The 22,500-nt window shown below is 36.7% G+C and overlaps 3 protein-coding genes across 4 annotated transcripts in view; 1 reads left to right on the plus strand and 2 right to left on the minus strand.

The window, feature by feature from the left end:
• The window catches only part of nqo1 (NAD(P)H dehydrogenase, quinone 1), a 15,017-nt gene extending 10,095 nt beyond the window's left edge, over window positions 1-4,922 (minus strand). The window contains exons 1-3 of the mRNA XM_029425248.1: window positions 4,857-4,922; window positions 4,651-4,719; window positions 4,461-4,527 (exon numbers count right to left, since the gene is read on the minus strand). Of these exons, the coding sequence (XP_029281108.1) occupies window positions 4,461-4,527; window positions 4,651-4,719; window positions 4,857-4,922 (202 nt within the window). The remainder of the gene's footprint in view (window positions 1-4,460; window positions 4,528-4,650; window positions 4,720-4,856) is intronic.
• Window positions 4,923-11,135: 6,213 nt separating this feature from the next.
• On the plus strand, window positions 11,136-16,243 carry LOC115023756 (interleukin-17C-like). Of its 2 annotated transcripts, none has more exons than XM_029454993.1 (3): window positions 11,136-11,268; window positions 11,461-11,696; window positions 14,585-16,243. In XM_029454993.1, exons 1-3 carry the CDS (start codon window positions 11,266-11,268, stop codon window positions 14,829-14,831), a joined length of 486 nt encoding a protein of 161 aa, XP_029310853.1. In that variant the 5' UTR covers window positions 11,136-11,265; the 3' UTR covers window positions 14,832-16,243. The 2 variants fall into 2 exon arrangements, with proteins under 2 accessions (XP_029310853.1, XP_029310844.1); XM_029454984.1 differs by having other exon boundaries at window positions 11,226-11,341.
• A 1,270-nt stretch (window positions 16,244-17,513) lies between these two features.
• LOC115027107 (beta-1,3-galactosyltransferase 2) overlaps window positions 17,514-22,500 on the minus strand; it is a 5,097-nt gene continuing 110 nt past the window's right edge. Inside the window, exon 2 of the mRNA XM_029460159.1 lies at window positions 17,514-20,138. Coding sequence (XP_029316019.1) covers window positions 19,007-20,068 — 1,062 coding nt within the window. The 5' untranslated portion in view covers window positions 20,069-20,138 and the 3' untranslated portion in view covers window positions 17,514-19,006. The remainder of the gene's footprint in view (window positions 20,139-22,500) is intronic.

The following is a 22,500-nucleotide window of genomic DNA, read 5'->3' on the forward strand; positions in this document are numbered from 1 at the left end:
TATTATTTTATTATTTTATTATTTTATTTTATTTTATTAGTTTTTTTTAATGCATAGTTAAAAGAAAATACAAAAGTTTCCAGGCAAGTCCAAACAGAAGGTCAACAGTAAGTGCCAGGTAGGCCTATGGGCAGGTATGGACTTTGGTTCAGGTTCAGGAGAAAGAGGCTTGAAAGCAAATGCACCAAGCACTGTTGACAATCTGTCCTGGAGCAGGTGGAGATGGACGGGTATAAATACTGCAAGGGTTAATAGTGGAAGAGGAACAGGTGAGCAGGTCATATTTTGCCTCTTGGGCCTTTTGCATAGTATCTTGACGCAGAAGGCTTGCGTTGGTTAACATTGTAACACGTGATTAACATTGTGAAATGGTCACAGTGAAGTTTAGTCAATAAAACTACTCAGTTAAAGGTACAATGTTTAAGATATGCCAGAGCTTAAAGCTGTTTCTCCGAGCGTGTAGCTGTCAGCAGCCCAGAGAAACAGCGTAGCTTCAGTTAGCAGTTAGCTGGAGTTCAGCCGCAGCACCGGGGAACTGCAGACTCCCTGTTGCTGGAGTTACACAGGTCCAGCAGCCCGCTGTGACTGCAGGGCTGGTGCTGGTTCTGGCTGAGGCTGCTCTTCTGGCTGCGCCGCCACCGGGAAGACGAGACGAATATGCGGTCATTTTCTAGTTTCTGTCACTTTGGATTTAGTCCAATAAACAAACTAACGTAACGTTACACGGACCATACAGTCCTCAATGCCACAGTAAACACACAGCCCCATGTGAAGATAATAAGATAGCATTGTTATTTGGACTGGCTCTTTCAATTTGGTCGAATTTTCTGTATTTTTGCCCACTGATTGACTGACTGACTGACTGACACAGGAGTAAAAAATACACAGTAAATATATCAACACTAGAACAGAGAGAAGTATAGTTGTACAATGTAATACACAATACAACCCATGGCCAAATGTTTTGAGAATCACACAAATATCTGCTCCTGCCTCAGTTTTTATGATGGTAATTTGCATATACTCCAGAATGTTATTAATAGTGCCATGAAAATTAACTTATTATTTACAATTGTTGTGAAGAAGGCTTCAGGGCACCCAAGAAAGTCCAGCAAGCGCCAGGACCGTGGATTCAGCTGCGGGATCGGGGCACCACCAGTGCAGAGCTTGCTCAGGAATATCAGCAGGCAGGTGTGAGTGCATCTGCACGCACAGTGAGGCGAAGTCTTTTGGAGGATGGCCTGGTGTCAAGAAGGGCAGCAAAGAAGCCACTTCTCTCCAGGAGACACATCAGGGTCAGACGGATATTCTGCAAAAGGTTCAAGGGCTGAGGACTGCGGTAAAGTCCTTTTCTCTGATGAATCCCCTTTCCGATTATTTGGGGCATCCGGAAAAAAGCTTCTCCGGAGAAGAAAATGTGAGCGCTGCCATCAGTCCTGTGTCATGCCGACAGTAAAGCATCCTGAGACCATGTGTGGGGTTGCTTCTCAGCCAAGGGAGTGGGCTCACTCACAATTTAGCCTAAGAACACAGCCACGAATAAAGAATGGTATCAAAACATCCTCCGAGAGCAGCTTCTCCCAACCATCCAAGAACAGTTCACTCTTTGTATAAACTTAATGTAATTGGCAATAAAAGCCTTTGACACTTGTGAAATGCATGTAATTATACTTCAGTATACCAGAGTAACATCTGACAAAAAGATCTAAAAACACTGAAGCTGCAAACTTTGTGAAAACCAATACTTGTGTCATTCTCAAAACCTTTGGCCATGGGTGTACACTATAATACTCTAAAACTTAGAATACAATAAATATGACAAACTACTACAATATTTAACATAACTTTAATTAATAAGTTCAGTCATCAGTAATTTTAATAACTGATGGTTTTGATGATTGATGAATTTAGATTATATGGTCCCAGTAGTGGAGGTGAAATACTGCCCCCTGTCTTTTGGAGCAGGTGGCTTGGATTTACATATTGTACCTTTAAGATTAGAAAAAAGATCATGGTTTGGGTTAAAATTACGTTACGTAACTTAAACTATGGATGTAACGTCATTTGACTCAGTGACGTAGCGTCACATGACATAACTTTTGGTTTCACACAGGACACGTACATCAGTATTCTGGGGCCTGTCCTTTGTTTGACCCATCCACCACCCCTCTCTTCCTCCCACTCTCAGCACACTTTAACGCTCTTAATACGACGTCTGTTTACTCTGAACACTAATAATGACGCAGTGAGTTTACATCGGACTAACTTGAAAGCCCGATGCATCTCAAATTCTAAAGGGTGCCTTGCGAGTGTGACCAGGCTGGGTATATCTGTTGTTATGTTTTAAATGTATCTGTTGTTATATTTTAAATGTATCTGTTGTTATATTTTAAATGTATCTGTTGTTATATTTTAAATGTATCTGTTGTTATATTTTAAATGTATCTGTTGTTATATTTTAAATGTATCTGTTGTTATATTTAAATGTATCTGTTGTTATATTTTAAATGTATCTGTTGTTATATTATAAATGTATCTGTTGTTATATTATAAATGTATCTGTTGTTATATTATAAATGTATCTGTTGTTATATTATAAATGTATCTGTTGTTATATTATAAAAGTATCTGTTGTTATATTTTAAATGTATCTGTTGTTATATTTTAAATGTATCTGTTGTTATATTTTAAATGTATCTGTTGTTATATTATAAATGTATTTGTTGTTATATTTTAAATGTATCTGTTGTTATATTATAAATGTATCTGTTGTTATATTATAAATGTATCTGTTGTTATATTTTAAATGTATCTGTTGTTATATTATAAATGTATTTGTTGTTATATTTTAAATGTATCTGTTGTTATATTATAAATGTATCTGTTGTTATATTATAAATGTATCTGTTGTTATATTATAAATGTATCTGTTGTATATTTTAAATGTATCTGTTGTTATATTATAATGTATCTGTTATATTATAAATGTATCTGTGTTATATTATAAATGTATCTGTTGTTATATTTTAAATGTATCTGTTGTTATATTTAAATGTATCTGTTGTTATATTATAAATGTATCTGTTGTTATATTATAAATGTATCTGTTGTTATATTTAATGTATCTGTTGTTATATTATAAATGTATCTGTTGTTATATTTTAAATGTATCTGTTGTTATATTATAAATGTATCTGTTGTTATATTATAAAAGTATCTGTTGTTATATTTTAAATGTATCTGTTGTTATATTTTAAATGTATCTGTTGTTATATTATAAATGTATCTGTTGTTATATTTTAAATGTATCTGTTGTTATATTATAAATGTATCTGTTGTTATATTTTAAATGTATCTGTTGTTATGTTTAAAACTCAACTGTGGTTGTTTTTCAATTTCATTCATGTTCCCAATAGAATTAATTATAACTTTTCATCTATCGCCATCATCAGGCCAAACTTATAATTTGTCCAATGCTTAGGTTTATGACCAAATACCTGCAGAACTAATGCCATTTTGTGTTCAATGCTAAATAGCTAATAGCATGCTAACAAACTAAAATAAGGCTTTTAAGATGGTAAGCATACCTGCTAAACACCATAGTAATTACATTATACACACAACATATGATTAGTATATATCATAATATACTCGTTCTTTAATTTATTATATTTTCTATTCTATTCTATATTGCTGTACTATACTGTATTACTACTTTTCACCTTATATTATAGCTTATATCCCATTTTATTATATTAGGCTATATTATGTTATATTACATTACATACTATAAGTTAGTTCTGATATATTTCTATATTAATACAGACAAACACTAATTACTTAATCATTAGATATTTTATTCTTGTGTAAACTGTTAGATAATATCATATTACTCTACTGACTTTACTCCACTAAAAGTAATTTAAAACCTTACTTAAGTCAATATAATAAAGTTATGTATTATGTTTGTTAGTATTATCAGCAAATATAAAATTAGATTTATATAGTATTAGTATATATTAGTACAATGTAATAGTACTGTCATACTGTATATAATTCTGTTATAGTTCATGATATCATATTACTCTTACATGTACTAAACTTGCCAATTTTGCTGACTAATCACACCACTGTGTCAGTCACCACTTGAGACAGTACTGCAGACTAAGTGTAAGTTAACACTGTTTGTGTGGGTACTGTGTTTATGTGTACCACTCGCCATGACATTTTAAATTGAATTGCTTTTGTTTAGTTTATATTTTATTTCTATTTTTGTTTTATATACTTTTAATTATTAATTTGTTTAAATGTATTTATTTATTTGTTGTCTATTTCTATCCTTGTGCTGCTGCAACACCTCAATGTTCCTTCTGGGGATCAATAAAGGCTTATCTTATCATATTAGCATGTTAGCCTGCTGATGTTAGCATTTAGCGCAAAGCAATGTTGTGCCTAAGTACAGCCACTCAGAGCTGCTAGCGTGGCTTTACACTCTACGGCTTTGACCTGATTGTTTCCTGTCCTAACCTGCACATAGATAAAAACAGGTGCACTCAGGACCAATTATGTGCAGATAAAACTGTTTTCCAGGGTGCCAAGAGACTGAGGCTGAATGTGTGCGTCCTTCCTGCCTGTTTCCAGTTCATGCACCTCAGTTGTGACAGTTCTGTTTTTCAGTGTGCCCTGCAGGCCCAGCTGGTAATCCAGACCTGCAGTGGCCTGAGAGACACGCTGAGAGCACACAGCAGAAAGTCTGATCCTGTCGTGTTACTGGATCTCATTATTTCTTATTTCATTAGCTTTTATTTGAAAACTGTGCCAGCGTCACAGTCGGTATATTTCTCAGAATCTGTCACCTGTCGCAGGAAAAACATCTGTTGTAAAGTTGCCATGGGTCGGGACAAGGAATTGTAGGACGGCATCATCTCCTTTCCTTTCATAAAGGATGGTCCAGTGTTTCCGATGCTAAAGGAGATAACAAAACAAGCATTGAAGCTCCTTTGCTTATCATTTAGAAAATTCAAACAAATCTTATCATGGCCTCCACTTAGGTACTTCTGAGTCACTCAGTTACGAACCTTCCTAAGCAAATAAGACTCATTTCTCACGTGAAGTTCTGCTTTGTCTTGTGTGAAGTAAATTACTCCTGATTGTATTAATCCACACTTGAAAGACTATCATATGTATTTGTCTACCTCAATCAATATGTATTTCTGCACTATTAATGTTTTTGCAACACCTGTATCATTCATGTTATTTGCCAGAGCTGACGTATGGTGGTACTGTGGTACACAAACCCTGTATCCAAATCTACCAGCAGACTGGGTAGGTACCTGTGCGTTAGTACAGTTGGTAATGCCTTTCTACATAATGCCATTTACTCCTGAAGAACTCACTGATTTGTCTAATGGAGAGAGTCCCCAGAGTCGAGTTAAATGTTCTGTTCCCGGTGGAAGTTTCAGCTCCACAATTTACATAGACTCCATAGGAGTACCATGAGGTGTGCCCAATGAATTCAAAGCTAGAAATCAAATACTTGCGGGTCTTGAATCCATTTTTGTTCGAGTCACTGTCAACAAAAATGTAGATTGGATCAATTACATTTATTACAACCAGCAGAGATTTGTGAACTTCACCAGAGATGCTGTCACTAGACTGCATGAGCAATTAGAGAAGACTAGCCTGAAAAAGGGGGTGTCTGCAAATTGTTTGGATCTATGTGTTGTACTTTCATCCCAAATAACACTGCCCCAGATGGATCCATTACCAGAGCTTTGGACTCAACAGATTCAGCAAAGAACTAGCAACAAACAGTGGGGTAGAAAATTACTTCACAGGCTCCATGGTTTGGTCAGTATAAGATGTTGATGTTGAGTATTCTGTTGATTGTACCGATAATAATAGGTATATTAATCCTGTGTGGATGATGTTGCAGTCCATGTATCCGCACCCTGACCACTAGACTGATCACCACTGCCCTGACCAAAGAGAGAGAGACAGAGAAAGGTCAATTTTTGATGCAAGAGGAAACCAAGTTACTTATAGACTATGATATAGGGCAGGAACAAGACAGCCTGGAGGAAGATGATTTTGTGTGAATAACTCCACAAAGTATTCATTGCTGCCATACCTAAGCCACTGATTATACTGCAGTCACAGTCTCTCACAGTCGTATATAGATATTACAGTCTTATACAGACATTAAAAGTTTACTGATATTTACAGTCTTTTACTGTCTTTTAAGTGTTTTTTTTATTATACTGAAGCTAATTGTCTTTATACTGGAATAAAAAGTGAAGTTCTTTGTTTTTATACTGAAGGTATTCTTTATTAAAGTTTATGTTTTCTACCAAAGGTACTTTTTATGACTGAAATAAAAACAAGCGCCCTAAGAATTTATTCTTGTATACCATATGCTGAATTTGTACACCACTTGGTGCCTTATATTTACTTTATATTTTACACACCATAAATGGTGAGTAAAGGAGGAATTGTGAAGTAAATTACTCCTGATTGTATTAATCCACACTTGAAAGACTATCATATGTATTTGTCTACCTCAATCAATATGTATTTCTGCACTATTAATGTATTTTCTGCACTGAATGTATTACAAGCACAATATTGAACGTAAACACAGTAGGAACACTTCCCCTTTAGGAGAACAGGTCAACAACCATCATTTCCTGACTCTGCTGACCAAGGAGCGTGACGGCGCCAACGGGGACCAATGAGGAGAAGGTTAACGCCTCCTCATGTATTTCAGATGTTTACGAGCCTTTGTTCACACTTGAGCGGAGCCGTGAGACAGAAACCTGGGGTTTCTTAGCCATACAGTCTGTGGAAACGGTGATGTGATTAGTGTCCTCAGCTGAGAATATTCTCTATGTTTGACTTATCACGTTAATAAATATATCGATTTAATTAGAAGATTGCTGTTTTGTTTCGACATTTCCATGTTACTTTATACTTGTACTCCATTACAATTCAGAGGCAAATATTGTAAAAAAGGACGTACCGGTAGTTGGTTGTGTGTATTAATTAGAGAAGGTGCAGGGCAGTCTGTTGTGTAGGATGTGCTCCATAAACATCATTGTTTAATTTTTGCCTTTTCTTCGTCTTAATACGACTAAAGTTACATTTTAAGAGCGTGAGATACATGATGTTACATTTGTCTTTTTAAAGTGAACATAAATGCAAATAATGCCACTCTGACAACTAAAACAAGGATATCAGTGACTGTAAGTGTTGTTGGAAATGAAATAAAATGACTTAGTAAAATACAATTACATCTTGAGTAAATGTACTTAGTTACTGGCTGTGACATGGACTATCCTTGGTTCATCTGATACAGGAGGTTCCACTCTGCATGTTTGCTAGGAGAATGGCCTGAGTTGCATCAGTGTCTTACAACAGAAGTTTAGTCATCCTGAGAGTCTAAATACAAGTGATTTCACATTTATACCGAGGAGGAGGAGGAGAGTGCTGTGACGTTGCATCACCCCACTGACATGATTCCTTTTGAATGTCTGCTATGTGATCGTCATTAACAGATAACATAGTTAGCTAGCAAACTAAATGTGTGCCGTCGTGTGATTTGTGCTATTAATGTTACTTAGGACTTGGGTAACAGCCGTTCTTGTTCTTTTAATGTTGGCATTATACTTGGTGGCCAAATCTCTGTGTGGCTACCACCTGGGGTTACTCTAGTTAACTTTACAAGTAATTATTTTATACAATATGTTGACAATTTGTGTCTATTAGTGAGAGGAGAAGGCATGTTTTTGGGTAATACACATGAACTTGTGGGTGCATGTAATAATGTGGGAGGGCAAAGAAGACGGGGCCATGTTGAGATAGACAAAGAAATATGTGTTGATTTACAGCTGCTGTTTAGAGTACAACTTTTAATTTGCTGTTGCTCATGTGTTTAAACAGTAAAACTGTCTGATTGTACAGCGGGATTATTCTATTAAATTTAAACTTACACTGTACAACATTTCTTACAGTCCATCATTTAATCTTATATCAATAGTTTTTCCTCAAACACTAAATTCCACAATATAGTAAATCATTAAATGAACCAGACAGATGGATGAACTAGGATTCTGTTTAATAAGGAAGTTTGCAGCTGCAAGGCATAAACTTATTTTCTTATACTTACTTACAGTTGAGGTACGTAGGTCTGTAACTAACTAAATACTGAAACCCAGTGGTGAAAAGTAATAGTAGTGTCTATATCTATGGCTTCTGGGACCACATTTTACAAAGGTGTTCAGCGGGACACTACTAGCATTTGACAAACTTTGCAGGAGTAAAGTTGATAAAAATGTCAAATACTGATTTGAATGAATCCCTAAAATGTTACTTTCACATTGAATTCACATGTCGAGTCACAATCGCAGCCTGTGTGGGTGGTGGTGTAGGTTTGTAGGAGCCCAATATTTTATATATATACTATACAGTATATATATATATATATATATATATACTATACAGTATATATATATATACTATACAGTATATATATATATATATATATATATATATATATATATAATATACATATATACAGTATATATATATATATATATATATATATATATTATAATATAATATAATATATCCATATCATACCTAGGCCCCTGTATAGTGATCACACTACGGTCCAGGTAATGTTTGTTGATTGGGATTCACATATAGTCACTTATACGGTTTTGAAATGACAGTTTCACTTCAGTTCATTCATTAAAACTAAACTGTGTCCTCTTGCTGACCACCAACTCCTCTGCATTTCCAGGTGAAGAACATCATTTAGATATTTTTATTTACAGATAATTCCCCCCAAAAGAGGCCAGAACTGATCATCAATCAAAGATAATGCAGTAAAAGACTAAGCTGTGTGATATAAATAATAATCATTTATTGAGTAATAAGGTTCATTGTTAAGCATTTTTTATATAATATTTATCTATTAGCTCTCGGCCTGTTCGTTAGATGTTTTGTGTTGTGTTTGTACTTCCTGTTTTATTTTGTTAATTACCTGCTCTCTGTTATTTCTACTTCCTACCCCCAGGTGTTCCCAATCTGTTCTTAGTGTCCTCACCTGTGTCTCGTTCCCTCTCACTTCTTGGTGTGTATATAGAGTCTGTTTTGTTTGTCTCTCGTTGCCAGTTCGTCTTCGTACTTCGATGGCAAGAGTTCCAGCATTAGTCCCGTCTTCCTGTTTCCCAAGCGTTTGATTCCCCGGCTTCCTCGACCTTGTTTCCATGGCTCGATTCTGCCCTTGCCTAATCCTTGTCTGCTGTGCTGTTTTGCTGAGTATCTGCCCGTGTACCAAACCTATTTCCATGACCCGACTCTGCTCCTGGATTACCCCTTGATACTTTGTATGATCATCTGTCTATGCGTGTACCATAACAACTGCAAAGTTTTCAGTAAAGACTATTTCCATTCAACATTTATCTGCCTCTGTGTCGTGCAATTGAGTCCCACCTCCCGTCTGTCTTGATCGTACCGTTACATTATCAAAAAGATGTGTGCATTTTATGGCACAATTACCTTTTTCTGGTATACTAATATTATCATGGAAAGCATATTAAACAACTTTACTTTTACTTACTGTTTACATCTATGTATATATTTATTACTACCTGTTTATACCTGCACACATATATACCAGCCTATATATTGTAGATATATAACTACCTGTTTCCAAGCTGTCTAACATCACAATATATATGTATATGTGTGTTACCTGTTCTCATTACAAATATACATTTACTACGTTACTGTATACATCTATAACATTACTGCAAGTACGTATTAATTGATTTTATACATATATAATGAGCATTGTTAGAGGGAGCCTGAGAACCAAGAATTTCCTTGGCAATGCCTGCTTCACTGTGACAGCAACATAATCAAATCTAATTAAAGATGTGCATGTTACAACTGACTGCATTATAACTGCTGTGGGTGTGTGAGTGGGAGGATGACGACAAATCCACATGACAAGCAAAAGTGCAGATGAAGAGAAGATGGTCTAAATTTAGATTCAGCTTTAATGGCCAAGTATGTGCACAGTTCCTCTAATCTTATTTCACAGAGATACATGAAGACATATTTTACAAAAGCACAAGAAGACAATTTTACTGTGGAAAGTCCCCTACAATCCCCAGCATTTACCTGCCTGGCTTCCTGATGTGACTGTGCTAAAAGACAGGCCTGCAATCTAGACAGGTGTGCTCACCTGTGAGTATGTATTTTGTATTAGCCATGCTAGCAGCTTGTCTTTATTTACGCCAATGTAGGTCTGTTTGTTGGTCCACCACTTTAGTACAGATGGAACTAGCTCAACAAATATTTGATGAATTGCCATGAATCTTTAAACAGGCATTCATGTTCTGGAAATGTACAAAGAAAGTCATTAAAAATACAGAGGTACAGTATTATTACCAGATGAGCATCCACCAAATAAATCTAACATCTTACTAAAAGTTGTTATTTTTTGTGCACTGGAGTCGTGTTTGTGTTTACTTTGATAATATTCATAAGTTTATCGAAACATAAGGAAGTAAAGGAGCCACATCTCTATGTGTCAAGGCTTCCTCTGGGTTTCTAAATAAAGGCTGCAGAGCATTTATATCTAGCAGGTTCAGAGGGGACGGACATATCTTCACAGAAGAATGTAGTGGTCACGATGTGCGAGCTGCACTGGCACTGGGTCAAAGTACAGGAAATGTTATGCTTCCTCTTCTGTATCCAAGGCAACCCGTGGGAAATTCCTATTGGCGGAGTCATCATATTTAATATATTAGATAGTTAGATAGATTTGTATTATATTGTACATCCCATCTGGCCTGTGAACTTTATAACACCATGTAATATACTTTATATCTAAGCTATGTGTTTATTAATGTATTTGCAACAACTTTAACTCATCTATAACTAGACGCTGGTACATACACACGTAGTACATGACAATAAATTATCACACAGTTTTAATTAAATATATTAATTGTGTCTTAAATGCAGCCCAACATGCTTTACAGATAGACAAGCTGCCACGATATTTAAACAGTAATGACTAATGTTTCCATGTGTAAATGCAGAGCTCAGTGATGAGACACACCGCCCGGCGGAGAGGGGCAGGGTCACGAATCTCACGTCTCCTTTGAGGCAGTGATTCAACAAGAGGAAACGCTTTAACAAAAAAGGATTTTCCCATTCAAACACCAGCAGCCTTCATTTCTATAAATATATATGGTGGGTGTAATGGACCGTGTCACAGTCAAACCTCTCCGGGTCCAAGATGAAAACATTTGTCAGTTTGCAAATGGTAATCTGACCGTGAACCAGCTGCAGCGCACTTTTACACGGAGACACATTTTCCTGTTGTATTGGAATTGTAAGCAAAAGTCTCCACTGTGTTTTAAATACAGTTGTTTTTGTTCATAGATCTCTCTCGGCTCGCTGCTGTTCTTCAACGACCACACTTCTGCTGCTGCTGCTTATAGGAGCTCCAGGTGCATCAGTGTGGACCAGGTGAACGACACTGTCGACAGGTTTGAGAGGAGCTTCAGGGGCAAACCTAGGCTTTCTAAAAACCTGCACGACACGCGAACGTGCGCGCAGGTGGCTGCAGAAATGCGTGGAGAACTGAGCAACCGCTCGCTGTCGCCGTGGAAGTACAAGTAGGTGAAGAAATGACAACATGCAGCTACGGACACCGGGGAGGGACAAAAACCTTCACTGATACTACGAAACCACTATCTCAGCAGTGGTGGAAGAAGTACTACTCAGATTTTGTGTTTGAGTGTTATGAGTAGAAATACAAGTAAAACTCCTCAATTTTACAGAAGTAGGCTAACAGTAGCAATACTTCAGTGTAGAACCACTGTCTCAAGTAAAAGTCCTGCATTCAATCAATCAATATACTTAAAGTACCAAAAGTAAAAGTAGTCATTATGCAGAATGGCCCTTTTCAGAATAATTTATACATGAATAATAATAATAATAATAATAATAATAATAATAATAATAATAATAATAATAATAACAACAATAATAATAATGTGCAACTGTGGCAGTACTTATTCCCTAGAGCGGAATTAAGTTTGAGAACTAGTTCCCAACCACATAAAAATAAATAAATATTTGCTAAGAGAAACAAATCTCACAATTGCCTTCACAATAAAAAAAATGCATCCTGAATAATAATCCAAAAATGCTTCTTCAATTATAATAAAATGCCCATTTGATAATAATGAAATGTGTATGAAGGGGGTTTTGATAAAAAAAATAAACCAATAAACAAAATGAAAGAGTTTAATGTTAGGCAAGCATAAACTCTTGCAAGAAAAGTATTAAAACCTGCCCTGATGCAGGTAACCTAGTGGAAAGGTGTTCTTCCATATTCACTCCAGCTAGGTTTCAGAATGCTCTAAATCTTCCTCAACCTGAGAAGTAAAGACAGCAAAGTCTGAAAAGGACCTAAAGACCAGAGTTACTGACTGACGTATCTGCTGAGTCCAGGTTTACATTAAGTCAAGGCAGGACAAGAAAACCCGAGTGTGCAATTATCTACCTCTCTCTAAGAAAGGGCGTAGTCACACCTGATTGGCTGAGACGGGAAATGCACCAAGCTGTTCTTCATTCTTAATTAGGAGCTAACATGTGATCTGATTAACCCTCCAATCAACTCAGGGGAATTGTGACATTCAGCTCAAATGAATTGGGAAAGAGAAAAGTACCAAAATATGAGGGACTTGCAGCTGATAAAGGTGGAGCTCATTTTAATGACATTATATACTGCTGGGTAGCTTGTGAACTATTGTCTTAATATTTAGTAATACATCACAATTTGTTGATATATTTTGTATGAATAACCTGCATCTGTAAAGTAATTTAATGTTGGGGTAGGCAATATATAAAATTGGGCAAAAATTCCATAACAACCTCCCCTTGGCTCTGTTTTCAGGCTTTAGTAAATCTAGCCCGTGACTGGAGACTTTTTGCCAATCACAGGTCATTTGAGAGAGAGGACGTTCCTATCGCCTGTTATACAAATGCAGATTCGTAGTAACGTTCCTTCGGATGGTGAAAGCCTGATAAAACTGCAGGGGCCCCCCTTTTGTAGATAAGAATATTTTCAAATATTTACTCCACTGGAATTTATTTTAAACATTGTAATTCATAAAACTACAACTTTATTATTTAACAAAACTAAATAAATAATAAAGCGACAAATCACCTTTTCAGTGGAATTATTAAAAGTCTAACTGTGTAATACTGTGTAACAGCATTTCTGCTTTCAACATATTATCTCAAAGTCACCTCTTTTAAAACTTAACCAGCAGAGAAAAAACTCAAACCTGAACATTTTCTTTGCAAAAATGACTGATTATCATGAATGCGCCTCGCGATAGTATTATTTGACAGAGAAATAGCCTTTAGCTTGCTGGCTGTTGCTTCATCAAACATTGTGGAAACCATATCGATAGCAGAGGGAAGTATTAATTCCTCGGCTATAGCGTGCAGCTTTTTACACTGAGCAACTCTGTAGGCAACTTGAGGCGAGTTGAGCATTTGAAGGCACAGATGCAGCTTCAGTAAAGTGACTCTGCTGTGCGCGACAGTCACAAGCTAGTGTTTTCAGATACACTGCAGACTGTGGTCTGTCCTCGTTACCCACCGGTGTACTGGTGAAGCCGAAGGTGATATACTATGCCTCATCATATTTTCTGGTCTTGACTTTTGCTTAGGAAGCTGACACATTTGGTGAAGATTCATCCTCTGCTTTGCGTTTAGCTGGGAGCCCTGTCACAAACGTGTCCATGTTATGCTAGCAGGGCTCAAGCATGCCTCAACATTTTCTCTCAAAGTCAAAGGACTTTTCTTGGCAACTGTATTGGCCTTTAAACAGGCATCGGGATCACAACTGGGAAGACGTGTGAACATACAGTGTTTCCCTCTGAAATATAGAGCATACCAAATAGAATCAACAAAAGAAACGATGATATATGATTATACAGTAAGCCACCCAGCAGTACAGTCATTCAAATTGTCTCCACCTTTACCAGGTGCAACATTAAAGTGATGAACATATTAATGCAACAATATTTATAATCTAATGATATAATATATATTATTCTTAAATGGTCCATTCTGCAAAATGAATACTTTTTAGTATTAAGTATATTTTGATGCTTAAACATTTGTACTTTTACTTAAGTAAGATTTAGAATGAGTATTTCCAAACAGTGATATTGCGACTTTACTCACGTAAAACATCAGAGTACTTCTTCCACCACTGCCCAAATAGTCCACAGCTAATACACAGTGACTCTCTTAACATAGCTCTTTCTGTGTATTTAGGATTATAGTTTTAAGAGATTGAATAAATACTAACCTTTACTTTACATGGTCTTTTCCTGGCTTCAGTTCAGTGCTTCTCATCACATAGAGGACATTTGGCTCAAAATAAGAAGCACTTCACAATTCACAATAGAGAATAATTTACAAACAGAAACAGAAATCCTTCTGATGTTGTTGTCTGTTCTGTCTGATTGTCTCCCATCAGCCTAACCCAAGACCCCAACAGGTATCCTTATGAGATCCCCATTGCTGTGTGTCTCTGTCAAGGCTGCATCATCAACCAGCGTGAAGACTTGAGCTACAACTCTGTGCCTGTGTTTACTCATGTGAAGGTCCTGATGAAGACTCTGTGCCCACAAAACAAGACAAGTGAAGACAAATACACCGTCAAAAAGTATTTTATAGAAGTCGCTGTGGCCTGCACTTGTGCTGTGCCCAAGTACGCTAAATGATCCAAGAAACTATCGATGCTGATTCTTTATTAACCAAGTTTACCATTGACAAAATAATTTGGGATTTATGTAATCGATAAAGGTGCCAATAGTTAGTTATTTATCACAGCTCTACTGTATGTAGAATTTCTCAAATATTAGATTTTTTGGTTAATTTAAACTCTTTGTGCTTCAAACCTTTAGGAGGCGTTCACAGATCTGTTTATTTGATTAGTGTGAACCCTGTGTACAGTGCCAGGGCACAGTTTGCCGATGTGTACTCGGGTATAATTCGGAATTGATATTGTCTCCAAAACATAAACAACAGTAGAGGTAATGCGAAGGTCGACTCCATTGTACGGACTTAGGATCTTGACATTACCGCGCTCTTCTACACTGAAGCCACAACATGAACAATGTCACGTAGATGATGACGCAAGTGTACTTGTGTATGGAACAACACTACTAATGTAAAAGCTGAGCGACTGGGGGAACAATCGTTTTCGGGTACGGTACAAATCAATCGTACTTAATATTATGATACTATAATGCCAGATTAATGCAGTGCAGTAAAGAGTACAATATTTCCCCTGTGAGATGTGGTGAAGTAGAAGAATAAAACGGAAATGCTCAAGTACAAGTACCTCAACATTGTAATTAAGTACAGTACTTGAGTAAATGTTCATTTTGACCACCGGCACCTCTAAAGATCACTAAATGACCCATTATATCTTATTAACTGTTGCTTCATGTTAGCGTTAGGGTTCTCGATCTTGAATAAGTGTATTTAACAATCTATAAAATAGTATAATAGTATAAAATTGTGCATTAGGCAAATGCACAATATGTACAAGTAACACACAGGTTACATTAATCTTTAAACCACACTTTGATTAATTACTTTGAATAACACTCTAAACTAAAGCATCAAATCTCCTCATTGAAGTTATGTGCTGTGTGTTTCATATGACGTAAGCTTCGTTCGGCTAAATGTGAAGATTTTCAGTATACTTTTTACATTTGTTATTTTTAAAGTTTTTGTTTTTATTTATACAGTATTCAAATGTAATTAAAATGTGATCACTGTGAATTCACTTGTTTGTTTTAAAACTGTGAATGTTAGCCTCTGCTGGATAAAGGGTGTAAGACACCTCTGCAGATTAAACTGTGACCAGTGTGATGTGACGACTAGTTTAGATTTATTAATACATTGTCTTGCACTGTGGGACAGGAGGCATACATTCAGAAGGAAATGAGCCAGTGAAGTAGTTGAATTAGAGTTTGTTATCTTGTCTTTTATCACTTGTGAAAGCACAAAGGAGCCTCATTGACACCTGTGCTGCTGCTCGTCTCTTGAAATATTTATTAAACTCTGTCCATGTTCTTCTTCATCTACACTTTTTTACTATTTACCAAAAAAATAAAAAGGTTTCTCTGAATCCTTTGTCTTGTAATGTCTTTTGTTACTGTGTTGGTATCTCATCATCTGCATCTAAAATACATCCAAAAAATGTCATTATTGTAGTCATATAGATAATCTCCCGAATATAGTTATTATTTATGAATTTTGTATTTGATTAATCTTTGTCTTAATCTGATTTTGGGGATAATCATGCTCTTAAATTTTGAAACTACATCACACATAACGTGGGGGCTTTGGGGGATGTAGACAGAAAGTATTGCCAAGCAGTATGTAAGTACTCAGCTGAGCCCTGTTTATTTTAGCCTATATTTGTGTTCATTCCAAAAAGATTGGCACGATTAAAGTTATGTCAAATTAGCAATTAGCGTAATAAAATAAAATAAGCGTTTCCTGTATGTGTGTTCAGATTTGATGGAGTTATGAGTTATTCTTATACAATGTACATCTTACATTATACAACAGTTTTAAATATGTACAATATAAAAACACTGAGGCGGATGGCTTGTTAGATGACAAAGTTATTGGGTTTCTGTCTTCATCTTATCAATAAAAAATTAACCCCCAAAGATGAAACCGAGACAGGCAGACTAGTGATAAAATAAGTAAAAACACAAATTTTGTGAATTTATGAAGCAGATTTCGGTTTCCAAAACCCTTACAAATCTGTTTAAAAACAAATCTAATGTTCTGATGTTTAGGGAAAGATCATAGTTTAGACCCAGAGTAATACAAGTCCTACATTCAAAAGTTAACTTGTACAAAAGTATTGTAAAGTATGAAACATGAACTGGCCTTCCTAAAGGAAAATGACTATAGTAGTACTATAATAGCCATTTTAGGACAGTACATATTATATTAGTGATTATAAATATTGATTCATTATATTCATAACTTTACTTTAATGCTGCGGCTGGTAAAGTTAGGGTTTCTTTTATTTTTTGGATATATAGTCTACTGCCGGTTAGCTCGTGAATTTCCCCTCAGGATCAATAAAGTCTTATCTTAACCAATAATAAAAATAATAATAAAAGTTAGTTGTTAATTAGATTTTGTATTAATGATATGAATCTACAAAGTAACTAAAGCTAGCAAATAAATGTAAAGCAGAAAAAACAATAATTCTCATTAAATTGTATAATAATACATTTAAAAAGTAACAGAAACAAATAAGTAATATATTCCACACAAATAAACAGATACATTTTCTCAACCATTTATTCCACACATATGATAATAATCAAAACAGTGGGAGGTCTTCATCAAGTGGGTTTTGAACATACATTATTCAGTTGCAGTGGACAAAATGTCCACTTGGTGTCTCTGTATGACAACAGGAAGTAAAAAAAAGAAACGCATGGAGCTGCAACGTCACTTTACAACAGTACAGAAAGGCAAGGAAAGCCACATTCATTCATTAGATACACATAATGTTGTTGTAGTGATTACAACTGAAGTGACAGGAGAGGACATGACAATGTGGTCAACACTGGAGACAATGTACATCTTACATTATACAACAGTTTTAAATATGTACAATATAAAAACACTGTGAGGCGGATGGCTTGTTAGATGACAAAGTTATTGGGTTTCTGTCTTCATCTTATCAATAAAAAATTAACCCCCAAAGATGAAACCGAGACAGGCAGACTAGTGATAAAATAAGTAAAAACACAAACTCTAAACATTATAAAAGCAAAATTATAGAATATTAAAAACTTCATAATTAGGGTACAAAACACATGTTTATATGCATAACTAATGCATGAGCTTCCCATTTAGTCATGATAAAGTCAATATACGTTTATGTTAACATCAGTTCATGATACATTAAATTCCTGTATATAACAACGCATTAGCTGGAATCCAGTTACAAAGAAAATGTAGTTCAGTCTCAAGTTGACAGACATTTCTCTTTCTCTTTCTCTCTTCATCACAATGTAAACTTGACACATGATTAAACATTCTGTCAAGATTTGTCAACGGGACGTCATTTACATTCCACTTCCTGTAGCAGGTTTCCAGTTGACTCACATATTTTAACAGCAAACGAGCCAACAAAATGTCAAAGTATTGGTGCTTTACCAGATGATATCTGAACACTACTTCCCTAACACTGTCTCACTATCATTATTTAAGCATTTGTTTTGTATCCTTATTAGAAAGTGTTATAAATACAAATGAACACAAATAATAAATTATTGAGTTATTTCTGGATATTGTAAACAACTCGTGTTAGTTCTTCGGCAAATGTGGGGATTTCTATTTTAAAAAGTAGTTCCCTGCGGCCGAGTCAAACGCTTCCATTTCACCTAAAACGAGTCTTTGTGTTCTCACCAGTCAGATAACATCACGAGAAAATATTTCAAACTGCATTGTTTTCACTGCAGAGCAACAATAGAGGTCTTCCCTGAATGTTCTCCCATGTCCCAACACGTCTTCTGCAGAGAAGCAATTCTTTGTCACACACTTATTAAAAAAAAACAGCTGGATAATTGAAAGGCACAGAGCCGCATACTACAGGCTTGTAGTTAACGTCAATTATTATTAACCACAACATGTTTTTGGTAACAGTGACATGAAGATGTTTTAAGTAAACTGCTTCAACAAATAGGGACAATTATTACATCTGACATGCATACGCCTTTTACTTTCAGCAAATGGATGTCTGTTTCCTTCATATACGTTCACCTGCCCTGCAGTTGTGGACGGGGAGGACGTCGCAGTAATTTGATACTCATATTTGTTGGTTAAAGAATAATAATTTTTTTAGAGATCAGCAGTATGGACCTGGTTTTTTAAAGTCTTTCCAATGCCTCACACGATCAGAGTCTTTATACGTGGTGCTGGCTACCAGAGTTGAGTAAGCACAGCGACTGTACGTCACAGGAAACACTTTAAAATATTCCTGGCTTGGGGGGTTGGTGGGAGGGATGCCCAAGTGCTGCATACACAGCCCCAAATACACGTCTTCAATATAAATAGCTTTAACGTGTCTGGATGCCTCCACAAGCTTTTTAGGGAGGTCAAGAGACAAAACGTAGCCTAGACCCAAGGCGTAACGTGGGTACACTGCCGGAGAGTAAACCGCCACAGGAAGGTACCACTTAGATCTTTGATCTCTTAGGACTGGAGCTCCACTCACCACAAGTCCGGTCATGTAGTTTGTGTTTGAGGCATTTAACAACATGTTGATGAGTTTGGGCACATTGAGGAACATGTCCGAATCAATCTTCATGGCGTACGAGGCATTAGAGCAGTGGGAGGTCAGCCACTCCAGCATCACCATGGTCTTGATGGTCAGGTTCTTGTAGCAGTCCAGGAAGTCGCTCTGGATCAGGTCGTGGTGCTCACGGCTCTCCTGCAGCAGCTGCTCGTGGAGCTGCTGGGCCCCCTCTCCGTTTTGCAGCCCCAGCAGGAAGAACAGCTTCACCACTTTGCCCAGTACCAGAATCTCACTTCCCCAGCTGCTGCGGATTATGTCGCGATGAGCCCTGTTGTACGGTGCCAGAGGAACAATCAGAACCAGGAAAGGATTTTGCTGCTCACATTTCTTTGGCTCGTTTATAATGAAGCGGTATTCATATGGGTATTCCACTACGTACAGGCCCGGAGATTTAAAAGGAACATTTCTGTCACGTGCAGACGTGGTAGTCTCATCTGTCATTTTTGTTGATGTGATATTTCCAGTTTGAGGTGATGCAGGTGAGCTGGTTGGATTAGCAGCTAGTTCAGATACTGATCTGTTGGTGCTGAATACAGACGCGTTAGGAGAGACCATGTCTATTTTTTGACCTTCAGGAGTCAACCCTTTTGTCATGCTCCAGGTAGTCACCATTTCTTTTATGTTTGTGTTGTAGAGAACCAAAACTGCTGTCAGAACCAGGATGACGAAGATGCAGTGGCACCTTGAAAAGCATAATAGACATAACAGTGAGACAGGCAGTGGGGGAATTAAGCACATTTACATTTAAGTACTTGAGTATTTCCATTTTATGCTACTTCTACTACATTACTGAAATATTGGATTTTTTACTCCACCACATTTATCTGACAGTTACTACTTACGTGGCATAAGAGAGTGTGTGAGAGTCAAAGGATCATATCGAGGATGAGATAAGGAGGGACATGCGCCTGTGAAAGGGACAGGACTGACCTAAACTATGCTAAAGACTCAAAGAGACCCTCTAAAAGCCTGTCAGGAAAACTCCAGGTGTCAATTCAGAGGTAGAAGGGGAGAAAACAACAGGTTGATTTTTAGTAGTATGCGGACTGAACAACGAGAATTGGACGACCTTTTTAGCCTCATCCTCGGTGTAGTATGTGAACTAAGGTATAAATAGGGGGCCAGATCAGTACTTGGCCAGTGCTTAACTGGCTGGGTGTACGTGTGTAATAAACTCCACTTGTATCTAACTTTGAACTTCTCCAGTGATCTTCTTTTTTTGACCAAGTATTGCGCTAAGAGACCGAGTTAGAATAGAATAGTTTAAGAAGTGCCTGTGGAGGAGATCCAATCCTTCACCTCTGGCCCGGAGGACAGAATGTTCCCACGTTCATTGTTAATAATCATAGGACATTATTTTTAAAGTTTCAAAATTTCACAGCTCATGTTATTTTTCATTTTTATTCAGTTAGTTTAGCAGCTATAGTGGTGCTAACATGTAAACTAAAATGCTTTATTTATATAATGCATTATAGTTGCATGCTATTTTTTTTAATGACATTTATAATTATGTATATTTTGTAATTATGTTCTTATTCCATTAAGGATCATTGTAACTGATGTGTCTTTGAACATTAAAGCATGTTAACACGTTATAGTAGAAACCTACATTACAAGTACCTGGACAGTAAGTAGGAGGAGTATTTTTACACTGTGGTATTACTACTCTTACTTAAGTAAAATGTCTCAGTACTGGGACTACAACTATTATCAGTGTTTTCACTTTTAATTTATCAATATTTAAGTTTTGGATTAAATACTAGTTATAAAAATGTTCTTTATCAGCACAGGCTGCAACACAAAGTCTCACTGAAGAATTGTTTTCCAGATTAAATGCCTTAGCTTTATACATTTGCATACATATATTTACTATGAGGTTTTGCTAGGAAGTGCTTTCCTTCCTGCTTGTCAGACAAACCTGCTTTATGAATACAGAAAATCTTATTTGAAAAGCTGACATACCTCTGTCCTCTCATAACAAAGCATCTTTCCAGCATGTTGCTGCTCCCCTATCGTCCTTTTAGATAAGTAGCAGAATAAGCATCACACTGAAAAATGAATGACAAGACTTTGAGGCATTCAGCTGCCGGTAGGTATGGCTCTAACCTGTTACCACAAACTGCAGCAGTACGTAACATTAAAGTCACACCTCCAAACATTAATTCCAGATCTGGTCATCTGATGCATAAAGTGCTACTTCAATTGGTTAACAAGCTCCTGGGTTGATCAAGTAACCATGGCACAGAGAGGTATAGCCCCACCTTTGTTTGTCCACCCTTTGGCCTCGTCAGGGTTGTTTTCCTCCGAAGCCACTGGAGATTCTCAAGAAGATTGGATTCTCTTAGCTGACACCATGGCAGTTGAAAGGGGTGTGTGTTTCCAGGATTCACACAATACTGGTGTCTGCTAAGAGAATCCGGTCTTGAGGATTTCTTGTTTAACTGGTTTAACGTGAATGTAATTCTAGCTTTAACTCTAGACAATTGCCTAAGAATGCTCTTTAGGATCTGGTCAATGGCACCCCACTGGTTCATCCAATTAGGAGCCTCTCTTATCCACCAGCCTGTTAATGTGAAACTGTACATTAGTATGGGAGTACTTCTGATATTAGAGGTGGTAACTGTCCAACATCAACCTGGTGAGTTAATATATTAGGCGGTCAACACCTCACCCATCAGGAACAAGGCTGTGTACACACACAGAAGTGTGTGTTGTGTGTATAAAAAAGGAGTTGGTTTATGATTAAACAGGACAATCTTGCCAGGAATCTTTTTATGAAATGATGTATTAACCTTGTTACAAGGAGCCACTGGCTGACATTCAAAGTACTTACACTGCGATACTTCTTATCATTTCTAACTTTAATTATTGTTCAAACTCTTCTGCAGGTCTGGAAGTAAAAACAGAACCTATCTGCTGGTTTCCTATGCAAATATATTCGTTGAAACATTTACATGCCTATGTGGTTCTGCAGATCTGACAGGGAGGGGCTGAGGCCAGTGCCGTGTAAACATTGCTTGCGGCCAGTAATAAATCTTACTACT

The sequence above is a fragment of the Cottoperca gobio genome, chromosome 3 (genome assembly GCF_900634415.1).
Source record: "Cottoperca gobio chromosome 3, fCotGob3.1, whole genome shotgun sequence".
Taxonomy (NCBI): Eukaryota; Metazoa; Chordata; class Actinopteri; order Perciformes; family Bovichtidae; genus Cottoperca; species Cottoperca gobio.